Source organism: Haliaeetus leucocephalus, unplaced genomic scaffold (genome assembly GCF_000737465.1).
Source record: "Haliaeetus leucocephalus isolate CR32 unplaced genomic scaffold, Haliaeetus_leucocephalus-4.0 Scaffold0, whole genome shotgun sequence".
NCBI lineage: Eukaryota > Metazoa > Chordata > Aves > Accipitriformes > Accipitridae > Haliaeetus > Haliaeetus leucocephalus.
Window position 1 is genome coordinate 1,073,360 of NW_010972436.1, and position 27,992 is coordinate 1,101,351.

The following is a 27,992-nucleotide window of genomic DNA, read 5'->3' on the forward strand; positions in this document are numbered from 1 at the left end:
CAGGGTGGGAGGGGGGTCTTTTTGTTCTGCTGCTCGCTAGTGCCTTGGCATCCAAAGAAGAAAACAAGATGCGTTTGAAAATGTCTCTTCAGTTGTTTCTTGCACTGATGGGTTTCCTTCTCTTCCCTCTCTCTGCTGTCGTGCAGTGCTGCAGTTGAAGCTCCAGCAGCGACGCACGCGGGAGGAGCTGGTGAGCCAAGGGATCATGCCGCGTAAGTATCACTTAAACTCTTTGTCTTGGTATTTTTATGCATGTTTTTGAGTGGAGAATGGTTTCACCTACGGTTCGAAAGATCAGATTCTCTGTTTCTGCATGAAAAACATCATATATGAAGAGCCCCACCCTGTCCCACCCAACTTGGTCCTTCTGAAGTGTTGGTACACTAGGTACGGGGCCACCTCCGGTACTGAGGAAGAGAGTAATGGCTCCAAGTGTAACTGTACTCCAAAACAATGTTTGTATTTGATCACAGTGCATAAGAGTCTTCTGGAGAACATACTATGTTAGAAGTGCCTTGTATACTGGACGCATGCTGGTAATCACTCTTCTAACAGGCTTCCTGCTGCTGCAGTTTCTGTTCTTGTTTGTCAGCTCCTCCGACCTCTGAGGCAGTTGTAACTTTGTATGTACATATTCCATAAACCCATGAAAAACAGGCAGCGCAAACAAGGTGTTCACCACCCTGTTTTATGTTTGTAGCTAGAAAACATAGCTAGAAAGAGCCATATGGGCATCAGCCATTCCCCTTCCTGCAGGGGAAGGCACAATCTGCAGAGCTGGAGAGCTTTTACTTTTCTGGGTGGACACATAGGATATAGCCTAATGCCAAGCTTTAGTAAATTCACTGTCAAGCTAGTGTTGGAGAAGGTATATTTTCCCTTCCTTCCCCACAAAATGCAAAAAGATACCTGACAAATAGTTTTGTCATGCTTTGGTACCTCCAAACTAGATGACATATAGGTAACAACCTGAAGCAAGACCAAAGAGCAAATGTTTTATTTTTGAGGTCCTCTCAGTTTCACTTAACAGCTTTAGTAAAAGGCAATGGATCAGGTATATGTTTTCTTCTTTCAAAAACTTTCCCTCTTCCCCATTTCACAAGCCTTACCTGAAGGCACTGTAGTAATGAGGAGTTTCTCATTCCTTCTATTTCTGGGGTGCATGCTGTAATACAACACAGTGATGTGACTTAGACTTTGCTAAAGGCGTTAAGGTTAGGCTGTCAGCTCTCTCTCTGAATGAAGAGAACCTGTCAGCAGCACTCTGTCGGCTGAAGTGGCTTACTGGAAGGCAGTGACATGCTTAAGATGTTTCTTGGGACTCCTACTTAAAATTCTATTACCAAATCAAAAAGAAAAGATTGTCCTGTCTGGATATAGTACATCATGCCTGTCCTCTTATTTTTACCCGGGAAACTCATATACACGTGCTTCTACAGAATACACTTACTTGCTTTTGGATGAAAGATGAGCGTCCCAGTGACTGTGGCCTTTTGCTAATGCTTCCCAGAAGAAAATGTTCCTGACTTCTTTGTGGTCTCCTGCTTTAGGTGGATATGTATGCAAATACTGTATTAACTTACGTTCAGTACTGGCTTTCTTCAAAGTGTGGCTGGCCAAACTTGTGATTCCTGAGAGGGGTCTGTTTTATGGGCCCTTTGAAAATGAGGCCCTTGCAAGTAATTCAAGTAAGGCACCCAGGGTAGTTAGTCAGTCTAAAATTTGCTTAAAATACAGCCTAAATAAGTAGTCTTTGTAGACTTGTGCTCTTTGTTGCTTCATTTATGTCTCTTACATGTGAGTTTTATGACGGACCAAAGAAGAATGTTGGTGAAATATCATTGTGAAAATATTGGCGACACATGAAAAGGTCCTTTCTGCAATGGAGAAAAACTACTTTAGCAGATCCGTTCTAAACATGATTTGAAACTAGTTCCCTCCAAGTCATGGTATCATTTACCCATACCCGCCAACTGGAAATAATCACACATAGGGAAATGTTTAAAACATTATTTGCCTGGGCCATTTTTAATGAGAAGATCAGATGTGAGATAAATTGTGATACTTCAAGCAGAAGTCCCATTTTTAACCCGAGAAATACAGAGGATGACTAGGGGCCATGTTCCTCCTGAAGGCATCTCAGAGCCATGACAGCTTTGCTTCTACTTTCAGCAGTTCAGAACAGACATTTTTACTTACTACTGGGAATGTGCAGGTATACTGTATTCTTTCATGTCTCTGCCCCGTCTGTGAAAACATTTAGGTACTTAATCTTGTTCCTCTGTCATCTGCTACTGAACATGGCTATACTGGGCCCCATGTCTCCCTCATGAGTTCGTTAGTCAGGAACCAAGCCCGACACAGCCCTTTGTGATGGAATCCAGAGGATGGTTTGGTGCTGAATTAAATGAGCTGGAGCACTCTTTCCATGTGAAATACTGCTTGGCTTCCAGCCTTTATTTTCCATCTGGAGAGCCTTAACACTCTTGAAAGAATTGTGGTAGTTGTGGTTGTATCTACATTAGCATTGTGTCAGGAAGGTGCTTTTGAAGCGAAGCCCCTGATTGCACCTGCCTACTGTGCCTTGCTTTGCACCATGAAATGAAGTTTGAGAGTTGGATTAAATTGGGTTGAAAGTGAACTGGAAACTATTCTGCCTACAGCTAATATGCATTCAGTCCATGGGACCAGGCTGTAACTTGTCTGGCACCACACCTCCCATTTCACCTTCATGTATAGAGTGTGGATGTCAGTTCCTCAGCATCAACTGTTTTTCTGTGCAGATTTGGTCTTACTAGGCTATCCTATATGTTCATTTAGATTAGCCTTTAATACAGATCAGTTCCTGGAACTTGTAGCCAAACAGATGTGCAAAAATCCATGAACCAAGTGTGGGAGAAGTTAAAAGTTTTTGTCTTACATTAAAAGCTATCTACTGTGCAAACTCACTTTGGTACCTTTGGTTCTCCTGACTGCAATATTGAGTCTTATGTGGTGTTTAGATTCAGCTTGGTGCCCTAAAAGAGAAATTTTATTTCAAGGCTTCCATCAACACAAGGTTTTTGGACACTGTAAACCTGGGAAGTGGGAGAAGACACGTTTGTGTCACATTGAAGTGAGAGTTACACCATTCCTGCTTGCTTGTTCAGAACAGAGCTGGGAATTGCTTACTTTGTTCCCATGTGGAATTTTGTTTATATAGTAGAGAGGAAAGGCAAATGTTTCAACATTTTTTTACCAAGTACACTTAATCTCGCTTGAATAACCTTTCCAACCCACCAGCCACCTACAGTAGGGCTACGCTTCACTAAAAGATTAGTGTATTGTAGTAAGAAATAAAGCGTTTATAAGCAGTGACAGAGGATTCAAAATAATTGGGTATTATGCTTCATTAATTCTTCTTGCTTTTCTGTTATGACTTTGTGTAACCTTTTACTAGTAGCAGGATTTATCAGTGGAAGATTAAAATTCTCAATTGCCCATAGAAAAGAGGTGGGAAGCAAGTCTTCATCTGCATCTGACACACCTGTTATTTGAGCCAGAAGGACTGTATCTAGAAACAAGGAGAGCTGAGTGTTTGTATTTATTCAGGTTTTGGCCTATTTTCTGATAGTGCAAATGGACAAGCTGTTTTGCTATTTGCATTTTTTTGTAGCTATGCAGAAGGGATTTTCATCTGCTCGTCCTCATAAAATGCAAACTAAACAAAATCTGCTGTCTGTGCTCAACACTTTGAACTCTGTCATGCTGTAGAAGAACAGTCAGATGCTGTCAGTTTCTACAGTATTGAATTCAAAGGTTACAGCTATTGTAAGGTTTTTTGGGGGAGTATTAAACACCCAGTTTTCCACCCTTGAAAAGAATGTTTAAAACAGTAGATAATGTGCATCTGAGTAGAATGACATGTGGAAAGTATCTTCAACTAAACCAGCAAAAAATTTTAGGGGAAAGACGTTTGCCAAATGTAGCAATACTCTGCTTTGCAAAATATGTCGCACTTTTTCTCTTTTGCAAGGTTTAAAGCTTCACATGCCCATTGTTTTACCCATCAGGATTGTGATGTTTGGCTTCTGGCTGCAAACACAAAATACAGGCGAGCGCGCAAGGTTGTCATGTGGCACAATCCTGTAGGAAAGCTGTTGCGACCATCAGATTCACCTAAGCAGGCGAAACAGAAGTAGAAGATAGTTTCTGGGAATGTGCCTTGTGTTGCTCTATAGCACTGCTTTGTGAATATCTGAAAGATGACACAGGCAGCCTTTGAAAAGGGCATCGTCTGGACCGAGAGCTTAGAAGGAGGGTGGCTGTAGTACAGGCAGAGAATTTCCAGGAGCTTCTTTTTCATTTCTCTGTATCTGATGTTTGCTAGTTTTTGTGCCCACATCCAACTACTCTGACTGTATTCCAGGATGCAGTATATGCAGAATGCATGAATCTATGTAGAATCCAAAAATGATGGAATTTGTGCTGTTTTTCTAATGGGACTGTTTTTACAGGTGCTGAGGTGTTTCCATGCTGTAAGTCTGCATTACCAATGCTCTGATGCAGTTTTCTGCTTGGACTTGCAGCCTGTTTGTTGCTTGAGCATATTTTAGAATGCAAGATTTGTGAATCTTGTGCTGCTGGGTTTCAAACTCTCCTGAGGAGAGTGTATTTTATCTCCAGACTACACATGGAGAGCGTGCCATAGTTCAGTCGCAACATGTCACGCGATTAGGAATGATTGTAATACAGCAGGCAGTCTAATGATTATAATCTCATTAGGCCTCTCATATCACTAGCTGCATTTTTTTTGTACCCATAAGGTTAATGGAGAAAATTTAATATTTGTTGTATAACTAAAATAGAGTATTTGCTTTTTAGGGAGCTGTGAGACATTGCTTAGAATTAATTCTAAAGGAATTGGCATTTACTGGGGACACTTAGTGATTTAAGGATACAGAGCACAGGTTATGCTTTGGCATATCAGTGTTGATCATCATTGAGGCAAAGCTTGTAACTGGTCTTCCGCATCCAGCACAGCTACCATCACAAGAAAACAAGGATCTTTGAGTTATTGATTTCAGGAGGCAAAATGCTTGCTACCTGTGAATTTCTAAAGTTAAACCATCTCTCTAGACTTTAACATCTCAGCCCCCAAATTTGGCCATACATCCACACTTGTGTTTGTGTAGGGTAGCTAAAAATGATACTGCTGCTTTAGTCTTTACCTGATAGTCTAACCACTTCTCAATTTAAAAAAAAGTAATTTGGTTGATGAAAATTATGCACTTCCAACTTTATTGCATAGCTGTATGTTTAATATTTTATTCATGTTCATATTTTCTTATGAAGCTGCCAGTTTTAAACCTGAAACTTGCCAATATAGTATATGGGGCAGTAGTTGAAGGAGACCTGTCCTTTGAGGATATAGTCAACTTCAGGTTCCTGTTAGAAACAATAGCTACAGCAAAATATATTAAGTGTTGTCAGAAACAAAAGAAAACAAAAAACCTAGCTTTATGAATTGTTTAACTGTTGATTGCGAAATAGCATCTTTTGATGTATGTCAAAGAAAGGAGAGACAGTAAGCTGTTGGAACATACACAGTTATCTACATGTGTAGTATTTTTCATGGCAGGAACTGTTCTGCAATCATGCTGATGACTTCAGGTGCAATTCTTAATGCCTCAACAGTATTTTAAGGCTAGGGTAGAAGATGAACTGCTATGCCTGTGTGGAGTTTTACTGATTTGGAAGTGTTGCAGTGTAGCTACACAGTCGACATTTCAGGATTGTTGTGTGTTATGTTTGAACTGCAGATTAAACCAATTGCTTTAACACCCCAAAAGAGCTCTTCCTGCTTTACCTATCTCTGCTGCGTAACGTGTTCCTGTCATTCTCTCACTGCTTTACACATCAGGTCTTTGTAGTGACGTTCCCTATAGTTTTTGGAATATATTTATAGTAACAAAACAAAAATACAAATTTTTACTTCCCTGCCATCTAGTGTCTGCTGTTCTGCCCATTGGTGACTGCTTCACTTTCATAGCTTTTTTCCATAAAACAAGCTGAAACTGTACTTTCATTTAGGATAAGGAGTTAAAAACAAACATATGGACTGTAAATATCGTTACTCCCAGACTTGTTTAATAAAATGTTCAAACCCGTAAAGTCTTTAAGATCTTAAAATAATAACAACGTTTTTTAACGCTCGATTTAACCTCTGAAACCTTGCTATTTCCTGGTTCATTGTGTACAGAATAGGACCTCAAATACAGAGGCTGCAGTGAGACTTTTGATAGACTCGATGTCATGCTCTGAGAGTAAGACTGGAGCACTAAGCAGGTATCATAAGACAAATAAAACTTTAGAGGATGCTTGCAGCTGTATTTCTGTTTGTGGCACGTAACACAGAAATCTGTAACTGGTTTTATTTGAATTTGATCATCTACCTGTAACTTGTCTCCCAGGAATTATTTGCTGGTTCTTGTGACTTTGATCTCTTCTCTTGAAGCACAATTTCAAAGCCTTGAGGCTTTGTGTGGAGAAGGAGTCTGTACATTTAAGCTGAGCGCCTCATTGTCAGGGGCCTAATAGCTGCACCTGGTTTGTTTATATTTTTAGATAGCTGTCTGTGTTTGTTTTCCATGTGTTTATATCATCCGTGATTAATAAGACATGGTTGGAGTAGGAAAGTTCATTGTGTTCGTAATGGAAATGTGCTGTTTGCCCTTTCTGAGGTTGTAGAAAGAAAAGGCCGTGCTCAGGGGTTTGATAGGTTGCGTTTAGTCCTTCATCCCTGCAATGATAAAAGATCTAACTCTGCCAGTTGCAAGAGAAATGTAATAATTCAGGAGAGTAAAACATGTTTGTCTTGGGTTCATTCTTACTTGTTGGCTGGGAATGGTCTCTCCTTTTTCTTCTCATGGCCCCATGCCTCCCCCAGCCTGGGCACTCCATAAAGTTGTCAGAAGACTTTGCAAAGGGCGATTGTCCATCCAAGAAGCAGGCATGAAGTCTGGTGTAGGAATGCACAGATCGAAGGGTTCCCAGTAGAAGTTCCTTGTCTCCCTTTTCCTCTTCAGTTTGGAGGTGGCATAATCCTAATTGTAATGAAGCTTTGTTGTCTTTATTTTTCATTTCAGGATTTAGGCAATGTCTTTTGAATGCCAAGAGTTAATGGCAATGGACGGAGTTGGTTATACATTATCTGTATTTGCTATAAATGTTCTTTGACACAAAGCTGTAGCCACAGTCACCCATAGATCTGATAACTGTTACCATGGGTGACAATTTCCATTTTGCTCCTCATGAGGATGAACTTTCTGAGAAATTACACATATCTGTTAGAGTTTAAATTAACTCAGTTGAAAAATCTTAGCCCTTTCTGTCAATAATTTTGCCTGTTTGCTGTGACAAACCTATTCTTCAGGCTTTTGCACAGTTAAAACTAGCGAAAATCTTAAACTTCAGCTGTTTTGTAAGGGAGGTACTGCTGTAATAAAGTTACTGACAGTTTTGCTGAGTTGTGGATGTGGGCTCTGGAGAGGTGCTTGCTTGGTTCAGGCGTTGGAAGCAGCTCGGCTGGTGCGTGGCTCCGGGGTGAGCTGAGCTGATCTGAGGCAGGGTACCGCAGTCCCACCTGTAGAGATGCCCAGTTCAGGGAGCTGGAAAGTGGCTTTTTGGGGGAGCAACAGCTCCGTGAGCTGTGCAGGCTCCTGAGTGTTGATGCAGGAGAAGGGGTGGCTCTGTGAGGTAGGGTGTCAGTGAGGCAGGACTTCTTCGGCTCTGGCTTCCATAACAGCCTGAGCCTCACCAAATAGTCTAGCTAACATGGCCTTTATTCGGCTGCCACCTTCCATGCCGTTTCTCTATTGATTGGAATAGCTCGGTAATACAGAAGACTCGGTAAAGCTGTAGCACTGTAACTGTAATGTCATGCTTTGGCAGTGCTGGCAACAGTAACAACGTGGGGAGGAACCCAGTTTTTGAATACTTTTTTCTTCCATGCTGTGAGAAATATTTTTTGGAAGTGGAGTGAAGATGAAGGGAGGAAGAAATTGCCAGCTGCCTTGCTCTGTGGTTCAAGTTTTATGTTTCTTACCAGATGCTACACACCAAATGCTATGGGGTGGGAGCCCCACCCTGAACTGACAGAGGAAGTCATCGAGCCTATTTGCAGCACTTTATCTCATCTTTTTACGAAAGCATAGTAAACAAGAGAGAGAAACTAGAATTTGGTTGCGAGCAGGGGTGAATAGCTGCAGCAGAAGGCCTTCTGCCGTTCTGCAATAAGTCAGCATATCTGAGGTCGGGTTTGGACATGACATGAGCTTCTCTCTGTCATAGCAAAGGAAGATTTTACTTTTCCCTCAGGAACTGATCTAACTGAAGAGCAGAATACTTGACTCAGGTTTTTTGAATTTAGCTGTAGCCTTCCTACAAATATTGCATGTTGTCTGACCAGCTGATGTGCAGTTCAAATGTCACCTTGTGTCTACAATGAGCTAGATACTAGGGCCAAGGAAAGCTCATGTGCCATCTCTCCTCTGTCAGCCTACATGTCTGATAGCCTCCAATCCTACCGACTGCAGAAGGTTTTGCAGCCTCTCCTCCCCCCTAGACACTTGAGCTGTGAGGACCTGTGAAGACCCTTTTGCCTTTCTTTCTTCCCTTTATTTGGTTCCTTGCAAACCTTGGTGTCTTCTGTCAGCTGCATAAGCAAAAGCAGGGTGTACAGATATTTTGATCTCTTTTTCTCAGCAGTTGGGTCAGTCCCCTTCCCCTGCTATGTTTCATTCTTAGAGTGACTGAATTTGGTTCTGATTCCACTTACTTCTCACACTAGGTAACAGGAACTTGAAGATCTGCATATGAATATCTTTGAAAGCTTTGGAAGGCTAAAATTTGCTTTTGTACACTGCAGGGTAAAACCTGAACAGAAATGTTTGAACCATTTTGCCCAGTTTTTTGTCTCTGCTGTTCTATTGGAGATTTGGGCTTGGGTTTTGGGCCTTGATTCAGTCTGTTTATAGCAGCACCAGTTTGATGCTTTGCAGCAATATCTCCCTTCCTTCACGCATTGCTGTCTTCAAAATGTGGCTTGGACTGAGGGAACACTGAACTCGTGCATTGCAGTTTTGGACCCTGTTTCATAGGAATTAATACATTGCTTTGAAGCGAAGATTAGTAACTTCCATGTCTGTGCTTTGTATGGAAAGGTGTGCATCATTGTAGATGGTCCTGTGTGCTGCTGCTTAGCTTTGGTGGGTCAGATGGAAGGACAGTAGTTGCAATGTATAGCTGCAAACATTTTTGAAGCAGGGTGGAGGCACAAAGTGGTTGCATCATTGATCTCCAGGGAGATTTCTTGTGGTAGCTAAGGGTGTGGCCACAAAGATACTAATGCTTCAGGAATTCTGGTGATGAAGCATCAAAATTCTCCACAACAAGTAGCAGAGAGACTAAAAAACTAGGATGTATGTGGTAGGAATTTCATGAGATCCTTGCTAGCCAGCCGATCTGTGGTAGGAAAATCACATCCTGCTGTCAGTCATCTAAAGGTGAGGGGTAAAGCTCATCCTCCTAACCGTAGATGTTGCAAATTGCCGGATGGTTGAGGTGGTTGTCCGCGTGGGACAAGAGGACGTGCAGCCCCGTGAAGGGCACCTGCTGGACTGTGCTGTGCCAAACCTTGCTGGTGATGCCGTTGTCCCTTCTATCACTAAGCCATCTTTAGTGCTCGTTTGGCCATTTGTAACATCAGGCTGTTTTCCCAAGGTGGATGGGGCAATCTTAAGACACAGGGGCAGCGGTTCAGCAGCGTGGGGGCTCCTGCTGCAGTGCTGGCCTTAAACCCAGCCTCTCGTTTCTGACTTTGTCTGGCAGGGCAGTTTTTGCTCAGTTTTGCTGACACCATTATTTGTGAGGCCGTGCTGTAAACTAGCATACCAATCCAGGTTAAAATAACTCTTTCAAAACAACTGTGATCTGAATCCACAAACAGTTTTGTCAGCATAACTGAGGGCTAACATGCTTTGTTCCAGGCCTAGGTACAAGAGTGAGGGCAGAAAGTGTAACTGCACTTTATTGATGATGAAAATACATGCACATATAATGTAGAAACAAAATCAGAAAGGTAGGCAAAAGGTGTACCTAACTGAAATTGGGCATTGCAGAAGTTACTGCTGCATTCTCAAATATCTCAGTAGAAGAGAAATAGAAAGGATTTTTTTTCTGCATACAGTGGAAAACAAAAACTCTCAACAGCTAATGCTACTGTTGTATTTTGGCAAGTTTTGTTTTTTTCTCTGGCAACACTCTATTCTCATCATGGGCTTACCCAAAGTTTTGCTGGCAAAGCTAGTGAAGCTGGCCACACAGTTAGCTAGATCAAGGATTTGAACTGAGTTAACTAGTACCTCTTTTTGGGGAGGGGCAAGTGCCATGGGGAGGTGCTGGAGTTACTTTATGGTGACAGTTCCCTAGTACAGCTCCCTGTGCAGTACAAATACAATTGGAGCATCAATGGCAAGGCAGAAATGTGTGGGACGTGGGGAAGGGGGAAAAAGAGGTCATTACTTAAGCTGGACCTACCACCAGACTAAATAATTGTTGAACTGCCTCCCCAGGAAGTCAGGATGTTAAATGCCTTTTTGCACTTACTGGGTTTAGTAAGGTGCTTGACATGTGCTCGCCTGACGTTTTTGTAAGCAAGCTGGGACTACTTGAAGCTGCATATGCAACTGGTGAGAGAACGGTATTGGAATAAAGGCTTGGTGTCAGATTGGGAGGCTGTGTTGAGCAGGGCTTTTGGGTGGGGTGGGGACAGAGAAGGTCAGTGTCTGATACTATTCAGTATTTTCAGTAATTTGATGTAAACAAGGGAACTGTGCATATTTATTAAGCTTGCAGGTTAGTAGGCTGGGAGAAGGACAGGATTGGAACTGACAGTATTTGGAGAACCTGAGAAGTACAGGACAAAACCAAAGGAAAATGCAGAGTTTCTACGTTTTGGTATGTCTAGTCAGTGGCATGAATTGGGGATGGAGAATGGCTGGCTATATAGCAGCTCTGCAGAAGAGGACTGGAGACCTTTCATGGTTTGTGAGCTAAGCACAAGTGAACATGTTATGCATTTTATGTACACAAAAAAGGCGAAGCGGCTGGGACATAAAACTGAGAAGTGTTATTTAATAATCGTTTAGCTCTTTAAAAGCTGATAAAGCCTAGGCTGGAATATATACCCAATTTCAGACACTATACTTAAAGAAAAATGCAGATCAAATGGAAGGAGTCCAAAAGAGAGTAAAAAAGCAAAGGTCTGGAAAATGTTATCTATAAAGAAAGGTTGAACCAACTGGCTTTGGTCATTTTATATAACAGAAGACTGGAGGAAAACCAAAGTTTTCAAATATATGGGGATAGATGCAAAGAGGAAGAGAATAAATTGTTCTCTGTAGTGACTGCAGGTAAGGCAGGGAATAATGAGTATAAATTATAGGAAAGGAAATGTAAGTTAGACATTCAGAAAGTTTTTTAAACAGTAAGGACTTCTATGCACTGGGATAATTTCTCTGCAATAATACTGCATTTTTTCATGAGAGGTCTTCAAGAACAGGTTAGACAAACTACTGTAAGGAATAGTTTAGTATATTTTATCCAGCCAGAGCAGTCAGAAAGCATTAGGTGATTGGAGTTTCTTCATCCCTGTTTTCTGTGGTTATATCTGCTGCTTCAGGTACAAAGGGCTGTGGACATGAATCCTGTGTCAGTGATAGAAGTGCTGCCCCATGCCTACCTGGTTACCACTGCTTCTGCTCCACCAGCCAAGCTGTTCATTTGTGTGCATCGTCAGAATGAGCCAGAATAGCTGATATGGCTGAGAACAGTAGAGCTTTGTCAATATGGGTAATTTTGAGTGGAATGGATAAAGCAGCACTTGGGTGAGCAAGCCAGAAGGGTACGGGGGCAGGAATAGTTTTGCAGGGGTCAGTGCCAAGTGGCTGGGAAGGGCAATGGTAGGAGCTGGAAAAAGCATATCTGCACTGTGGGTCTCCTATAGAGCTCGCCCAGAGCCTTACTGCTTCAGAGTTCTTCACAGGATTTTTTTTTTTTTTTTTTTTCATTTGCTATAGTAAGGTTAACAGAGTTTCTCCACAGCTCTGGGCTATGTAGTCATTTCAAAGCCAGAAAAATGTGCAAGGCTTAGTTAGCTTGGAATGCAGTATGATTTTACAATGGATACTCTCCTCTGACATGTCAGCCCCATCCTAGATTGCTGAGGGAAGCAGTGAAGGATTTGTGCCCTCTTGACATTTTCAGAGGTCGAATATGAAGTTCTCTGTCGTGTTGCCAGCCCAGAGAGCTACAACCCGGTGCTTGTTTCCAGAGGACTAGTCATGAGAGACTGAAATTGTTCTTTATAAGATTCTTCCTGTGGCAGTTTTGCATTACTTACTATTTAATGTCTATGTGTTTGAGGGGAGGGTTTTTCTTTTTTTTTTTTGCTCAGGGATTCTTTTCTTGCTTTGTTCTTCTGTATGCAAGAATTTTCCTGGACTACCTGTGACATCAACTGAACTCCTGCAGTTGACTTTCCTGACCATTTGCTATGGTCAGGGAAATGTCACTTAAAGTTCATGTGCTGCCTCTTACTGACAGCAGAGGTAGGCAGGAAGGGGAGAGTAAAGAATTACTGCTGTGCCTGCACATTCCAGTGGAAGAGAGCTTTTGAAGACTCGAGTGAGGCTTGCTTCGCTTGTCTCCAGGGTAGATTTTTATACTGACTTATATATTGCATGGTAGCTTTGCCCAGGTGTACCTGAACTTTTATTTTACTTTTCTGTGATATGCCTACAATGAAAGAAATGCATGTTTAAGTTCAGGCATGTGCATATTTCACAAGCAGTTCATGTGGCTTGAAAAGAGTATTTCCCAGTGTTATTTGTTGCTTGCTCTTCATCAATGTGTGATGGTCAGACTGACCAGGAGTTGATGTCTCAGCTAGCCAGTGAAGTTTTTTGTATTATTTTTGCAGTTATTGCAAAAGCATATCTCTCTACCCTTACTTTGGCATATTCCAAAGTGCAATCAGTGCACTCGCATTTCACAGCTTACATAACTTTCTCTGGTGATTTCTCTCCATAACCAGATTGTATAAAACTATTTTTAATCTCAACGGGAACTATTTGCCCCATCGTTGCAGGGGTCTGTATACTCACTCTCTATGGTTAGTTTTCAATTATTGTTAATTTATTCTACAATCATTCTTCATTCACTTCCATAGTCTGAATCCCATCTATGATGCCCTGGTGTGTTCAGAATTCCTGGCATACAGACTAAATTCTACTTTTTACCTCATTGATGTGAACCTAGAGGGACTCCATCTATATTTTGCGGAACATGTATCTGCCTTGACACTTTGTCTTTGGCTACTCCATTTTATTCTGTAGGAAAGAGTTTAGAAGTCTACTCATGCATTAGAAGTGGTTTCTCACATTGCATTTACGCAAGGGCTTTTATTTTTTAACAGTCTTTTGAGATTTCATTGTGAAGTTACATTTGAGAAATATTTAATCATTGGCCTTAAGTGAAAAATAATATGAGGAGACTATATTTCATAGGACCTAGATGCAATGCGTTGCAGTTACTAACTGTACAAGTTTAGCTTTCTGTCTTCAAAAGACTTGCAACTTATCTTTAAAGCTGAAGTTTTTTAACTTTGCCGTTTAGCTTGATGGTAATTCAGAAACTTCACCAGGCAGTTTTAAATATGAGTATTTCAGAAATAAAAAAAGAAATTATCATGTTCCCTTCCCTTCTGAATACAAGCCACAATGTGATTGTTTTAAAAAACAAGCTACTTGTGGATTCGGGAAAACTGTGAGGAGCTAGTGACACTTACTGTTGTCACCCTCTTTCTCCAGTTTTACTGTGGGACGTGAGCTTTGTGTGCTCCAGAGGAGCCAGGCAGAGTGAGAGATTCCTCCAGGGTTAGTACGGTCCTGGACAGCAGAGGATCAGTTTCTTAAAACACGATCCGTTTTGGCTCTGGTTTTAGACTGGGCCCGAGGGGGCGAGGAGGTCTGTTATATGGAGAACTGCTGTTAATTCCACAAGTCTTGGTTTTCTGTCAACAGACAGATGTACTTTCCTGTTCTTATGATAGTTTCTCTTACATGGAGCAATATATACGTCCTGTGGACCTGCAGAATTTGCAACCAGCCCTTGCATGTACACAAAACACAGGTGCAGATTAAGGAAAGACTTGCAGCTTCCTTTGACATTAAAAGGTAGTAAAGAGGATTTACAGTTCATTAGGATCCTCCCCCATCCTTCCAACCATTTAATGTATCTCTTCAATGTTTCAGTGCCATTCCCTTACTTAAGGGTCCTGGATATCTTCCTCTATGTTGAAGCTTGTAAAAGACATTTGTTGGGGGGCTGTTTTTGACTCATGTTCTTGGACCCAACTTTGTGAATAGTGGTAAGTTCCACTAGAAGTGTACCCATATTAGTCTTCCCAGTGGCCCACAAAAAGTCCAGGTCAGTTCCTGTAGCTCCTGTGCTGTCAAATGGAGTATGGCAATTCACATTGCTTTACACCAGCTGGAGATCTGGTCCAGTGTGCTGAAAGATGCAGGAGGCAGTTGCTGTTAACTTAGTTGGCCTGAAGGGATGTGCAGCGAGAGAACTTCATCCTAATTCATTCTCTACATGTTTTCCTCTCAACAGCTCTGAAAAGTCCAGCTGCATTTCATGAACAAAGAAGGAGTTTGGAGCGGGCCAGGGTAAGATGCAATATTGTCTTTAATGTTTTGGGGAAGTCAGGAGTAGTATGTCTTATGTTCTGGGCATCCTGTAGCTGTTAATGAGATGCAGAAGGGAATCATTCAGATTCTGCATGTAATACAGCGCTGTGTAGTCAGAGATGTACTGGATGGGGTGTTGTTTAGCTTGTATGTGGTGGTAGTTAACCCTGAGTGAACTAGTTGTACCTAAAAACTATTGAATGTGGTGCCTGGATTTCCCCTGGAAACTTATTTCTGGAAGTCACTGATATTCTTCTTCCCCACTGTCCATATACTTTACATTTTTATTTTTGTGGTGTCTGTTTTGCCCTTAAATGCTCCTATCATGTTGTTGTGGTTTAACCCCAGCCAGCAACTAAGCACCGTGCAGCCGCTCGCTGACTTCCCCCCCACCCAGTGGGATGGGGGAGAGAATCGGGAAAAAAAACCCAACAAAACTTGTGGGTTGAGATAAGAACAGTTTAATAGAACAGTAAGGAAGAAACTAATAATGATAATAATAACAATAATAAAATGACAATAATAATAATAGGATTGGAATATACAAAACAAATGATGCACAATGCAGTTGCTCACCACTCACCGACTGATGCCCAGTTAGTTCCCGAGCAGCAATCCCCTCCCAGGCCAACTCCCCCCAGTTTATATACTGGGCATGACGTCACATGGTATGGAATATCCCTTTGGCCAGTTTGGGTCAGACATCCTAGCCATGCTCCCTCCCAGCTTCTTGTGCCCCTCCAGCCTTCTTGCTGGCTGGGCATCAGAAGCTGAAAAATCCTTGACTTAGTCTAAACACTACTTAGCAACAACTGAAAACATCAGTGTGTTATCAACATTCTTCTCATACTGAATCCAAAACGCAACACTATACCAGCTACTAGAAAGAAAATTAACTCTGTCCCAGCTGAAACCAGGACACATGTGGAGCTCATGCCACCTTCGACGAAAGTGTATGGTTTCTCTGTTACCTGCATGTGGACTCGATTATCCAGTACATTAGAAATTGAAAATTCAATAGAGAGGATCCTCCCCCAAATCTTGTAACACTGAAATCACACAGACTTCTGGCTCTATAGAAAGAGGAAGCCAAGCATCACAATTCTTGCAGCACCTTTGCTAACTGGGGGGGTTTCTTGATGATTTCTGTTCCTCAGAAGGTCTCTGGGGATATTTTTTTTTTCTGATTAGCCTACAGGGGAATAAAATCTGTTGTGACTGCTGGGCTAAGTTTTGTTTTACAAGTGAAAGCAACATAAGTAAAAAAATAACAGCTGTGATTAAAACCTGTAAGGGAGTGTTAGCACTTTAAACTGTGGAAGGATTGGAACAGTGGACTTTGCAAGACCAATGTCCTAAAGGCTTTTGCTTTTTCCTCCTCTTTTTTTTTAAAAAACCTTATTATTAAGTTAATATTCTAGTGTGGGCAATTGAGCAAGTATGGTGCAGTTTTCTAATTGACTTTATTTTCTCTGAAGGCCCATCCTGATGACCAATACTTACCAGTCTGTTAGCCACTGTTCCCAGATTCCCATTCCTGGGCTGTGTAAAGGGTAATGTGCTCAGCCCCGACAGGGTCATCTCTCTACATTGGTCTGTAGCGCATTCTCCAAAGACAGAGCTAAAAGCAGCTCTGGAAATGAAATGAGTCTTGTCATAGCATTTAGATTCTGCCTGCCAAGGGACTACATGGGGTCTTCAGCTTAACAAATAACATAACTTTAAACAAATAAAATATGCCCAAACCACAAGTCAGCCCTGAATGCCAACAGTATATGAAAGTATTTGCTGTTAACAATGGAACCAGTGCATTTATCTTCAATGTAAAAAGAAATGTCTTGCATTTCACCATGACACAAGTTAGTGGTGTTGCATAAAAGGAGAAGAGAGGGCTTCAGCTCTTGAGGAAGTCCTTTCCAGTTTCTGTTCTGTGGGGCAGTAGTGCACAGTTAGACTGAGGCAATTACAGTAGAAGGTCATCTTTAGCATAAGCTCATTCTCTGAGTGCTCTGGGACAGAAGATATGCCCCTTCTCTGCTCTGTGTTTATTTAGATCTCAGTAACAACCAAAGATGGTTGTTTCTCTTGTTTGTGCTGTCCAAGATTACCTTGCTCCTGTGTCTGATCAAATGAAATTGGTTCTTGCTTGTCTTATTTTTGCTGCAGACAGAGGACTATCTGAAACGGAAAATCCGGTCCCGGCCAGAGAGATCAGAGCTGGTTAGGATGCACATTCTGGAAGGTATGGCACATGCTAAACAGGAAAACACCAACAATAAACTTTATCGTAATTACTTACTTAACAGCTTTCTATTTTGCCTCTGAACCCTAAATCTTTCTTTCAGTTGGAGTGGGCAGAAGATCATGCCTGTTGCATGATTTTGTGGGAGGGATTCAACTGCATGCATGGAGATTCTCAGAAGAATCTGTTACGTGAACTCAAATTGTGCAGTTTTGTGTAGCTGAGCAACAATGAAACAGGGTGACCATGGATTGCTCTTCTACTAAGGGAAGACACTGTAAAATATCCAGGAGGGAGTGAGGCAGATTTGATCTAATTAGTAAGCACCTCAGTTTCAGAGAGGGAGTACTGCGCTGCTGCTGAGCACCGCATCTTTCGACACAACTGAAAGCGAAAAGGTGAAGGAGAATTGGGTGACATCAGTTTGAGAACAGTGAATTTGTCCTATTCTAGAGTCACAAGGGCTACTGTAGTTATCTCTATAACTTAAATATAAATAATATCTTTATAGTGCATAGTTACCTATTGTTATCTGCAACTATTTTTCTGTACAGTTACCTACTGTTATCTACAGTTACCTTTCTGAATAGAAGTAAAATACTGCTGAAGTGCATAGGTTGACCACTGCTGGATTGATGCCATATTATTTACTTCCCCCCAAACAGAGACCTCAGCTGAACCCTCCTTGCAGGCTAAGCAGCTGAAGCTAAAGAGAGCCAGACTGGCAGATGACCTCAATGAGAAGATAGCGCAGAGGCCAGGTCCCATGGAGCTGGTGGAGAAGAACATCTTGCCTGTGGAATCGAGCCTGAAGGAAGCCATTATTGGTAAGGCCAGAGGAGGATCTAATGTTGAGGGCATTTCCCACAGGTGGCTGTGATTTCATATCAATTCACCTGCCTGTCTAAGAGAGTGCAATCCCCTGGTTGGTCTTGTTTTCCTGTCTCAGAATCACAAGCTTTCAGCCCCAAGGATTCTGAAAAGCAGAACTCCCTCTGGCCCAGATAGTGCTATGGAGACATTAAATTCTAGGGAGTATGGACATCCCAGAATAATGTGAAAGCAATTGCATACCCTAAAGACTTGAAAGACTGTTGAAGATTGCATTCTCTAGATTCTCTCCTTAAAAATCCCTCTCTTGGTATAACATGTCAGCAACCTTGGTCAGGGAGAACCCACTGACTTACTCAGATCAGGGAGAGGAGACAGAATATAAACAGGTGTGATGAAACAAAAGCTGTCTGTGAACTTAAAAACTTCAGAGGATTCAACCCCTTTAAATATAAACCAGAACAGATGTAAATCATGCCAGTGCCATTCCAAGGGCTGAAAGGAATGCTGAGAAATAGCCTTCCCACTGCCTCAGCAGTGCTCTTTTCCCGTCTCCCCAGACTGAGCTGTCTGTGTGCGTCTGTGGTTATTCATCCCCTGAAACATACACAGCTACTTTAAAGACAAATGGGACACAACTGTGAGCAAGACAGAATACTTTCAAGAAGAAGGAAAAGGACAGTGTTGTGGGAGAGCCTGGCTTCACTATTGCACAAGAAGTGGTTGAGGAAGAGAAAGAGTGAACTTGTGAACTGGAGCATTAGAGATGTGGCTGCCTTCTGACTGAGCGAAGTACATCTCTCTGGATTTCTGTGGCTTTTATGTTAGGTGCAAATGATAGTATTTTCCTGCTTACCAGGATTAATTTGAGATAATGTAATCTAAAAAACATTAGTACGTTACAAATATACACTCACATGAATTTATCTACTGGACATGTAGATAGACAGAAATGCTAATAGCAGTCAGGACCACCACTTAATTCATAGCCCTCGTTGCTTGTAAGACCAGAGGACAATCTGGGATTCTGTCTTGAAGAGGGATCTACCTTCCACCACACAGGATGAACACCAAAGGAACCATGACTCAACCTTACACTGTCTAACCACCTTCTTCCTCGGTGCCAGATGATAATCAAATAAGCCATGCCACAGATCTGGGTTTGGGGAGAGTTAAATAGCAATTGTTATACTTCCTGATCCTGTCTGGCTAAGAAGCAAGGGAAATGGCTCACCCCAGTCTGCATCATTTTATTCTACTGACAGCAGAGATGAATGTAAACACTTAAAACTGATCCAGTTTGGGCTCTGTTCTCTCATTTTTAGTTGGTGTTTTAAGCACAACTCAGACACAGCTATCTCCATGCCTTCATTATCTTTGTGAAACATCTAGTGTCAAGTGAAATAATTTCTTATTCCACTTTAAAGACCACAGTTGATGTTTTGTGTTTTCAGTTGGACAGGTGAACTACCCAAAGGTTGCAGACAATTCCTCCTTTGATGAGGACAGCAGTGATGCCCTCTCCCCAGAACAGCCAGCCAGCCATGAGTCCCAGGGGTCTGTCCCATCGCCGATGGACTCCCGGATTTGTGAGCCTCTCCCTAGCACCACTGGCCCATCACTAGCTCAGGTGAGAATGTGGTGGCCTCCTGCAGTGCCTTGGAGCTTCACAGCTACTGCTGATTTGTGGCAGAGGATCCTAAAATGTGAGACCGAGGGATCCTTAAAAGGTATAGTCTGTGAGATTTCACAAGGGGTCTTAGCTCTGTGTGGTGTTGGTGAAGTCCTCTGGTTATTCAAAAGCCCCCATAGTGGTGCCATGTGGGGAAGGGGGCAGTCATTACTTGGTGATACAGCCTGTGTGTGACTGATTCTGGCGGGCAAAGCTGGGTAATACAGGTGTGGGATTTTGATTCCTTTTCTGCCCTGAGAAGTGCTGCTTCTCAGGGACAACTGAAGCAGTGGGTTAAAGGAGTCTAATTAATGACTCGAAACCTGTGCTGCTTCCCTGTAAGTGGACACTTCCTGCACTCTGTTAAACTGTTCCCCTCCTCGTATGTGTATTCATTATGCCTTTTTCTGTCCCTGCAGGGTACATCCCAACTGCAGATTAGTGCAGACTCCAGTGAAACACTTTTCCTACCTGAACAGCCACCCCCGCCTCTGCCACCTCCTCCTCTTCTGCCCCCTAGTCTTACCAATGGAGCGGCTCTTACTGCTGCCAAGCCCCCACCAACACTCATTAAGGTACTATTTTGGGTAATTTCTTTGTCGTTGTAGTCTGAAGGAAGATAAGATGGTTACCCTGAAGAAGGTTTAGAGTTGAAAGTATTGTGTTAACAGATGCAAAGGAAGGAAAGCTTATTTCTCACTAGTGTCTTCCTCTAACACTAGTTGTAACATATTTAATAGGTTTTTCTGTTCCATGATGTATTCATCTTCTATAAAATGGATCCTGAATGCAGAATGTTTTGAAACAATCAGCGTTATCCATAATTAGACTCAGTGAGTCTGCACTGGATGAGCAAGTGATCTGGTGTGCTGGGAAAGGTGACCTGCATTATGGTGCAGTGTAAGCTGCTGCGGGTGCTGTGACTATACTGTTGCCTGAGTTAGAGAAGCATGGAAAGACCCTGAGGTCAAATCTGGAGAATTTTGAAATGAAAATCCCAGTGTGTGTTCTGGTTTACATGAGGTGTTACGTTATTTCAGTGTTTCCATTCTCACTTGCTTCCTCCTTTTCTTCTAAATAGCAAAGCCAGCCCAAGTCTGCTAGTGAGAAGTCTCAGCGCAGTAAAAAAGCCAAGGAGTTGAAGCCGAAAGTCAAGAAGCTTAAATATCATCAGTATATTCCCCCGGACCAAAAGCAGGACAAGGGAGCTCCTCCCATGGATTCATCCTATGCCAAAATACTGCAGCAGCAGCAGCTCTTTCTCCAGCTTCAGATCCTCAACCAGCAGCAGCAGCACTACAACTATCAGACCATCCTGCCAGCCCCACCAAAGTATGGGTCCTAAATGGCAGCTCTCTCTTAGGAAGCACTCGCTTCCCCACTACTGTTATCAGAGAGATTGTGTTCTGGCTGTGAGGTGTCGTGACTGGGTGTAACGCACTCAATCTTGTTAGATTACAGCGGGCCTCAGAAAGGGCCGGTGTCAGATGGATCAGACAAAAGCAGCTGAAGTGAGTTGGTTGGCAGAGTAAAGGGCATGGATATAGTCAAAGGCATTGGTGTGCTTCAATGTCTACGGTGACGCTAGTGACCCAGACGTTTCTGAACGTATATGATTGTTGACACTGAGGGCCTCCGGTGCCTTTCCACCTTGGTTTTGATGCCTGTGTTTTTTCATTCCCTGCAGGCCTCCAGGAGAGCAGCAGAGTGGTGCCAGTGCCCCTGCTGTACGCAATCTCTCCACCACAGTCAGCAGCACATCTTCAGTATCCTCTGGTTCCAGTGGGCTGATGCGACAAAACAGTAATGCTGCAGTGGGCAAGCCTGGCCCTCTCCCTGCCAACCTAGATGAGATGAAGGTAAATGTCTTGTGAAGCTGCACAGCCCCTTTTTTGCCATTCTCAGAGGGCACTACTGAACGATGTTGCTGCCCCAGAGCAGGGCTGAGGTGGACTGACAGGAGTTAGTGATAGCAGCTGGTATTGCTACCCTGCAGTCTGTACCTGAGGTGCAGGTTTGTTGGCCTGCAGGAGTGTCAGTTTAGTCCTTTGCCCCATGGCTCTAGTAGCTGTTAATAGTTGTTGTGGTTACAGTGTATGTTCTCTTAATGCTGCCCTCTGTTTTTCCACATACCAGGTAGCAGAGCTGAAGCAAGAGCTGAAGTTGAGGGCCTTGCCTGTCTCGGGCACAAAGACGGACCTGATCGAGCGTCTCCGAGTTTACCAAGAGCAGAACGGTGCAGCTGGCCAAGCAACCCCCACTCCCAAGCCCAGCACAGCAGCCATCCTCCCAAAAGCTGCCGAAGTGGTGGTAGCCTTCCCAGCTGCCAGGCTGAGCACAGGGCCAGCCCTGGTCACCACTGGCATTGCACCAGCAGAAGTAGTTGTGGCCACAGTCACCGGTGGCGGCGTGATGAAGTTTGGCAGCACAGGCTCGACTCCTCCTGTTTCTCCAACTCCTTCTGAGCGCTCACAAATGAGCACAGGGGATGAGAACTCGGCCACCGGAGACACCTTTGGAGAGATGGTGACTTCACCCCTGACCCAGCTCACCTTGCAGGCATCTCCAGTGCAGTTCCTGGTGAAGGAAGAAAACTCCAAGTCTGCCTCCTGCAGCGTAAATGCAGCACCCAGGTCAGAGCGGTGTAGCACTGGTAACAGCAGAGATGCAGAAGTTAGGGACAAAGACCAGATGCTGCAGGAGAAGGACAAGCAGATCGAGGAACTCACCCGCATGCTGAAGCAGAAGCAGCAGCTGGTTGAGATGCTTAGGCTACAGCTAGAGCAGGAGAAGCGCTCTCAGCAGTCACTACCGGCCCCAGCAGCTGCAGGAGAAGGAACAGCCCTTGCCTCTAACCCAGTAGCATTTGGCACCCAGGTCAAGAGTGAAAACGGTTTCCTGAGCTGCCAGTCTGCAAAGCAATCCAGTGGCCAAACAGACCAATTCAGCCCTGCACCAACCGCTAGCCAAATGGACACTTTGAATCCAAGCCCAGTGCCAAAGAAAGCCGTGATGGTGAAGCAGGAGGTGCCAGCTGCGGAAGCAGAGCCGCTGTGCCAGTCCCACAGCCCGCGGCTTTTCCTTGGCCAGCAAGGGAGCGCCCTGAGCGACCTCATCAAGGGCAGCCCTCCCCCCACCCTCATCACCGACTCCACAGGGACCCACATCGTCCTCACCGTGACCAAGCAGAGCGCCGAGAGGCAGGGCCTCTCGCCCCACGGGAAGGCAGGGAGTAGCTGCCCGGCCTTGCAGGTAGGCAAGGGTTAGATCACATCCCTGCTGCAGGCAGTTGGGTTCCTCTCTCCCTCTTCCCGCTCCTGTGGTTCAGGTTACCGTAGGATGACTTAACACGGTGGAAATTCAACGCAGTAAATACTAAAATGGCTGAGTTGCTTGCTACGATGGCTGGTAGATCATGGCTTTGTAAAACAGAGCAGTGTAAGCAGATCTTCAGCAAAAAGACTGGAATTTGACAATGATGAACTGCGTACAGCAATGCGTGATTGACTGTGTGCATCACAGGCTGTTCAGCATTCTTCCAAACCCATGGTTCTGCCTTTTGTCAGGCAGGATCTCAGGCTTGGAGGACGAGGGTTTGCTTCCACATTTCACTAGTTTTTGAAAGAACAACTATGCCTGTGGTAGTAAAAAAGCAGAGTGTATTTCACCTCTTGTACTTTACTGGAGAAAGCATAGTCAGAGTGATAGATAGGTCACCTTATCTACCAAGAGCTGAAATCAGACTCTGGGAGCAGGCTTTTTGCCTTTTGACTGCTCTTTGTTTTAATGCATGTCACTATTTCAGTGTTAACAGAGTCTTTCGTCGGAGATGATCTACTATTCCCCTGTTGGCATGAGCTCAGCACTTAACCGAAGTGTTCTGAGTGTTTCTTCCAGGAAGGGATAAATAATCCCCAGGTTTTATAGCATAAGTCAAACCCCAGCATCTTCCATGGCATCAGAGAAGATTTTCATTCTCTGCTGCTACATTTCTTGCACCTTCTGCAGAGCAAGTGGCAGTGCCTACCGTCAGGGACAGGCACTGAGCAGGCTGCATTTGCTGTGTAGCAGGTGAGATGCTAGGCAGCTGTCTAAGTATCAGCATCCAGTGTCACCCTTGATACTGCAGGGTACCTTACCTGAGCTCCAGCCGCTGCTCCAGAAGGGGACAAATCCTGTGTCAGGTCTGCCAGCCCTCAAGGGATGTCATGGGTAGCCCAGGGATTTAGACTGGTATTACCTCCTCTTTTAGGACTCTGAATCCCACCCCAGTCTGGTTTCTCTGCTTGGTGAAACAGAATGATTGACTCAATTTCCTAAAGAATAAAGAGTGGGGAAGAACAAACTTCATAAATCCTTTAAGAAACACAAGCCTTTCTCCATGTTGTGTCTGGGGAATAACTTCTCATGGATAGCCTTTTGTTTCCAGAGAGTACAATCATCGCCCGCTAAAACTTCCAGCCAACCACCGTGTCAGCTACCTGCAAGCACCCCTCAGCAGCCCACACAGCAGCAGAAGCAGCAGCCCACGCAGAAGCAGCAGCAGCAGCAGCAGCCCCTGCAGCAGCAGCAGCCCAGAGGACTAAACAAATCTGTCAGAAAGGTAGCTTACTGCCTGCTCACTTTTCTTCCTTGTTTTTCTTTGCCTGCTGCTGGGGTTTGTAGCAGCGATGGGAAGGGGACACACGCACAATCCTGGTCAGGGACCATCATCGCAGCAAGTGAGATCTCACAGCAGCTTCTGCCACAGCTTGCAGCTGCACGGAGTGTTTGGTTTTCAGCTTGAATGTGGCAGCAGAAGGGGTGCCTGGCATAGCCTCTCCATTCCCCTGCCTCCTGCTGAACTAGCTGTGATGGAGAGCCCATCAGGCATGAGGTTTCAGGAGCGCTAAGTGTCCATGAGGTCTTCCCCTATGGGCACGCTTGGAAGTGATGTGGAGGCTTTACAGCAAAGAGCTTGGGGCTAAACCCTGACAATTTGCTAGCTTCTGCCCTTCTGCTTCTTCTGCCCTTCTGCCTACTAGCTTCTGGGCAGAATACCAGCTGGTGTTTTAAAAAAGCATTGTCTATCAGTTAAAAAAGATGAGAGGCCAGAGTGGGCAGCCTTGGTTCACAGTGGTGTCCCTGATTCTTGAAGGAGTGCTGCTGAACTGAAAAGGTGGCTACTACATGGAGAGAGGGTGGTGTAGGCAGTATGTCTGCTACTGAAGGTGGCATATAAGTTCTGAGAGGGGCAAAAGGATGTGACCTTTTACTCTCTGGTACTGATGAACACGCTGTGATTTCCATTCCCGTGCCTTTGAGCATACCCGTTAATCATCTCTTTGTGAAGTGCAATGCCTGTTCAGAAAAGAGAGCACCTCTGGCTTTACCCGTTCTCCAGGTGATGGCTGTAAAGAGGCTCTGCTGTGCATCTCCTCCCTTTCTAGCCCACTTAGCTTTCTCTCTAACATGTAATTAAGATACAGAAAGATTATGAAGAGTTTTTAGAGCTTGGAGGATCACTTCCAAGTCAGATCCTGGAAAGGATGTGAAGACAGGAGTCATTTCTAGTGTAGTCGGAGTGGGATATCCACTTTGCAAAGGGTCAGTGCCTTAGTTTGCTTGGAGACCTTTGAGGAAATGCAGAAGTTAAACGAAGGCACATTTTCCCTCAGACTCCCTTAGCTCATGTGCTGTGGAGGCATCTGTAGTGACTCTCCTAATCCTTTTGCCTCCCTGTAGGGTCAGAAGCCAGGTCTGCAGGTGGTCAAGGGGCAGCTGCCCCACATCATATTGTCTCTCTCAGCACCTCCAAACCTGCAGCCCTTCTTCCCCAACAGTTTCCACAACAGGTCCCTGAATATTGGTGCTCCTGGCAAAGCTGGCTCACCCAGTTTATCAAAAAAGGTACCCTCCCAGCACATCCCAGTGGCCTGTGCCACAACGCCAGTTTCCAGCCCCTCTCAGGAAGAGAGTGGACCCCAGAGTAGCTCTGTTGGCCGGGGCCCAGGGTCGCTCCTCTACCTGCAGGTCACAGAACAGAAGAACAGCTTTCCAGGGAAAACAGGATGGGGAAGAGCACCAACACGTACAAGTGTTGGAACTGGCATTCAGCTACTTCCCGGGGATCACTGCTCCAGGGGAGCAAGCTTCAGTGTGGATCATGTGTAACTGCTGCAGAGGCAAAGACCTGATCCATGTTTTAACTTTTCTTATGAGCAGTTTCAGTGCTGATTCATCTGGTAAAGCTGAGTCACGAGCACTACTTCCTGCAACACTTGGGGTTTCCTTTGGAGGTCTCTGTGCTGCTGAATGCTCTGGTGCTCTCCGCCCACCATCAGGCTGTGAAACTTGCTGCTAGTGAAGCTTGATTGTGTCCCCAAAGCAGGCACTGCAGAGGGAGGTGGGTAAGAGAGAGATCCTGGATATATTGTGCAGAGTAGGCTGAATGCAACAAGGGAAGTGCCCTCTCTCTCCAAAGCACTAGAGGAATCCCCCACTTGGACAGATGAGGCTCTCCCCATCCACAAGCAGCCCGGTGGCGGTTTGTGGCATGGTTGCTTTAGCGTTAGAAAAATCAGCAAAAGATTTCCAGCTCTGAGTTGGAGGGGAAATCTGTCTTCCTCCCCTGCAGCCAGGGCATAGTGCACAGAGTACACGGGAGAAGCCAGGCTGCTGGCAGCAGAGCAGTGCAGACCTCTGTGCAGTACTCACCAAGGGAGGGGGTGGTGGTGTCTCAAAGCAGTTGTCAGACCAGAGTTGATGCAGACTTTCCCCAGTCACACCTTCTGCCTTCATTCTAAACAGCCCTCATCGCAGCCCGGCTCTCCTGCTGCCCCTTCCCCATCCCAGATGGACCTGGAGCAGCAACAGCACACGTCGCTTTTTGGAACTCCTCCACCTCCTCTCCCTGTTCCCTCGGTCCCAATGAAAGAGCCACCAGGCTATGAAGAGGCCATGAAGCAACAGCCAAAGGCCCAGGTGAGAGCAGTTCTTCTCCCAGGTTTTCTTGGAGAGCAGGTGAAATGTTGCCATTGTAAAATTGCTTAGATTCCTGATCTGGGCCACTAATAGAGAATGGAGACACAACTGTGCTTTCCTAGCTGAATTCCTTCTGGGGGGTTTGGGGCAGACCCCAAACCACAGGTAGAGATCCCAAGCCAGTCGCTGCCTGATGACTGTTGGTACAGCAGTTGCTGACTATACCTTCCCCTCCAGTAACAGCCAAGGGTTATGGAGGATTCTGGTGCCATGCCTCCGTGTGCTCATTCTTGCTTAGATAACAGCCCCATCCCTGGGGCGAGGGAGGAGAGCCAGCGGCCAAGGGTGTTGCTGGAGGTGGAAGCTCCCCTGGTAAATAGGAAGCTAATCCTGTGCTCGCTCTCCCCAGGAGAATGGCTGTTCCAGCCAGCAGATGGATGACCTGTTTGACATTCTCATCGAAAGTGGAGGTAAGGAGACAAAGCATTTCCCATTCTTTGGGTTTGAGCCTGGGGATTTATAGGGCACTGAGTGGAGAGTCTGTCATGGCTCAGGTCTTTGCTCCTGCGGCCCTGCCAGTGCCTTTAGCATTGGCAGGAGTCATTAAGGCACCGAGGGAGATGTCAGTCAGGCATTAGTATGACAGAAAGCTTCTCGGTGGCTCTGCTGCATCAGACCTGGGCACATCTCTTCTGTGATACTGGACAGAGCTGGAATTCCCCGGAGGTGGGCTGAAAACTCCCCATAGCAAGCCAAGTGCGGGCAGCGGATGAGTTTCCTTATCCCAGTTGGTGGTTGGTGGTGGCTCGGTCTGGCTGGTCAGTGGTGGGTCCTTCTGGTGTTCGGCCAAGCTTTTCCTCCCCCTGGCCTGACTGTTTGTTCCCTGTACAGAGATTTCTGCTGACTTCAAGGATCAGTCGTCCCCAGCTGGGAAAGAACCGCCCGTGGCCCCAGCCTGCTCCCCACCGCCCAGCAGCCACCATTCCTCAGAGCTGGCGGTGCCGGTGTCCTTGGGGCAGCCGGTGCCCGTGGGCCGGCTGGAGGACTTCCTGGAGAGCAGCACCGGCCTCCCGCTGCTGACAGCAGGCCATGACGGGCCGGAGCCCCTGTCCCTGATTGATGACCTCCACAGTGAGATGCTGAGCAGCTCGGCCATCCTGGACCACCCGCCTTCACCTATGGACACCTCGGAATTGCACTTTGCTCATGAGCCGTCCGGGGGCATAGCCCTGGATCTGGCTGAGGCTAACTTGGACAGCATGGACTGGCTGGAGCTGCCGGGGGGGCCCGTCATGAGCCTGGCTCCCCTCAGCACTGCGGCTCCCAGCCTCTTTTCCACAGACTTCCTTGATGGACACGATCTGCAGCTGCACTGGGATTCTTGCTTGTAACTCTGTGAGCAGAGACTGAAGGGAATGGGAGTGGGAGGGCGCAGGCATGCAGGGGGGGAGAGGCCAGTCAACCAAAAAAAAAAAAAAAAAAAAAAAAA

General features: G+C 44.9%; 1 protein-coding gene across 1 annotated transcript; it reads left to right on the forward strand.

Annotated features, from left to right (window-relative positions):
• MKL1 (megakaryoblastic leukemia (translocation) 1) lies at window positions 1-27,992 on the forward strand. The gene is made up of 13 exons (XM_010564237.1): window positions 1-212; window positions 14,719-14,774; window positions 16,962-17,037; window positions 17,703-17,864; window positions 19,323-19,498; window positions 19,960-20,115; window positions 20,622-20,872; window positions 21,228-21,399; window positions 21,677-22,792; window positions 23,970-24,143; window positions 26,330-26,503; window positions 26,913-26,973; window positions 27,395-27,992. Exons 1-13 carry the CDS (start codon window positions 206-208, stop codon window positions 27,892-27,894), a joined length of 3,081 nt encoding a protein of 1,026 aa, XP_010562539.1. The 5' UTR covers window positions 1-205; the 3' UTR covers window positions 27,895-27,992.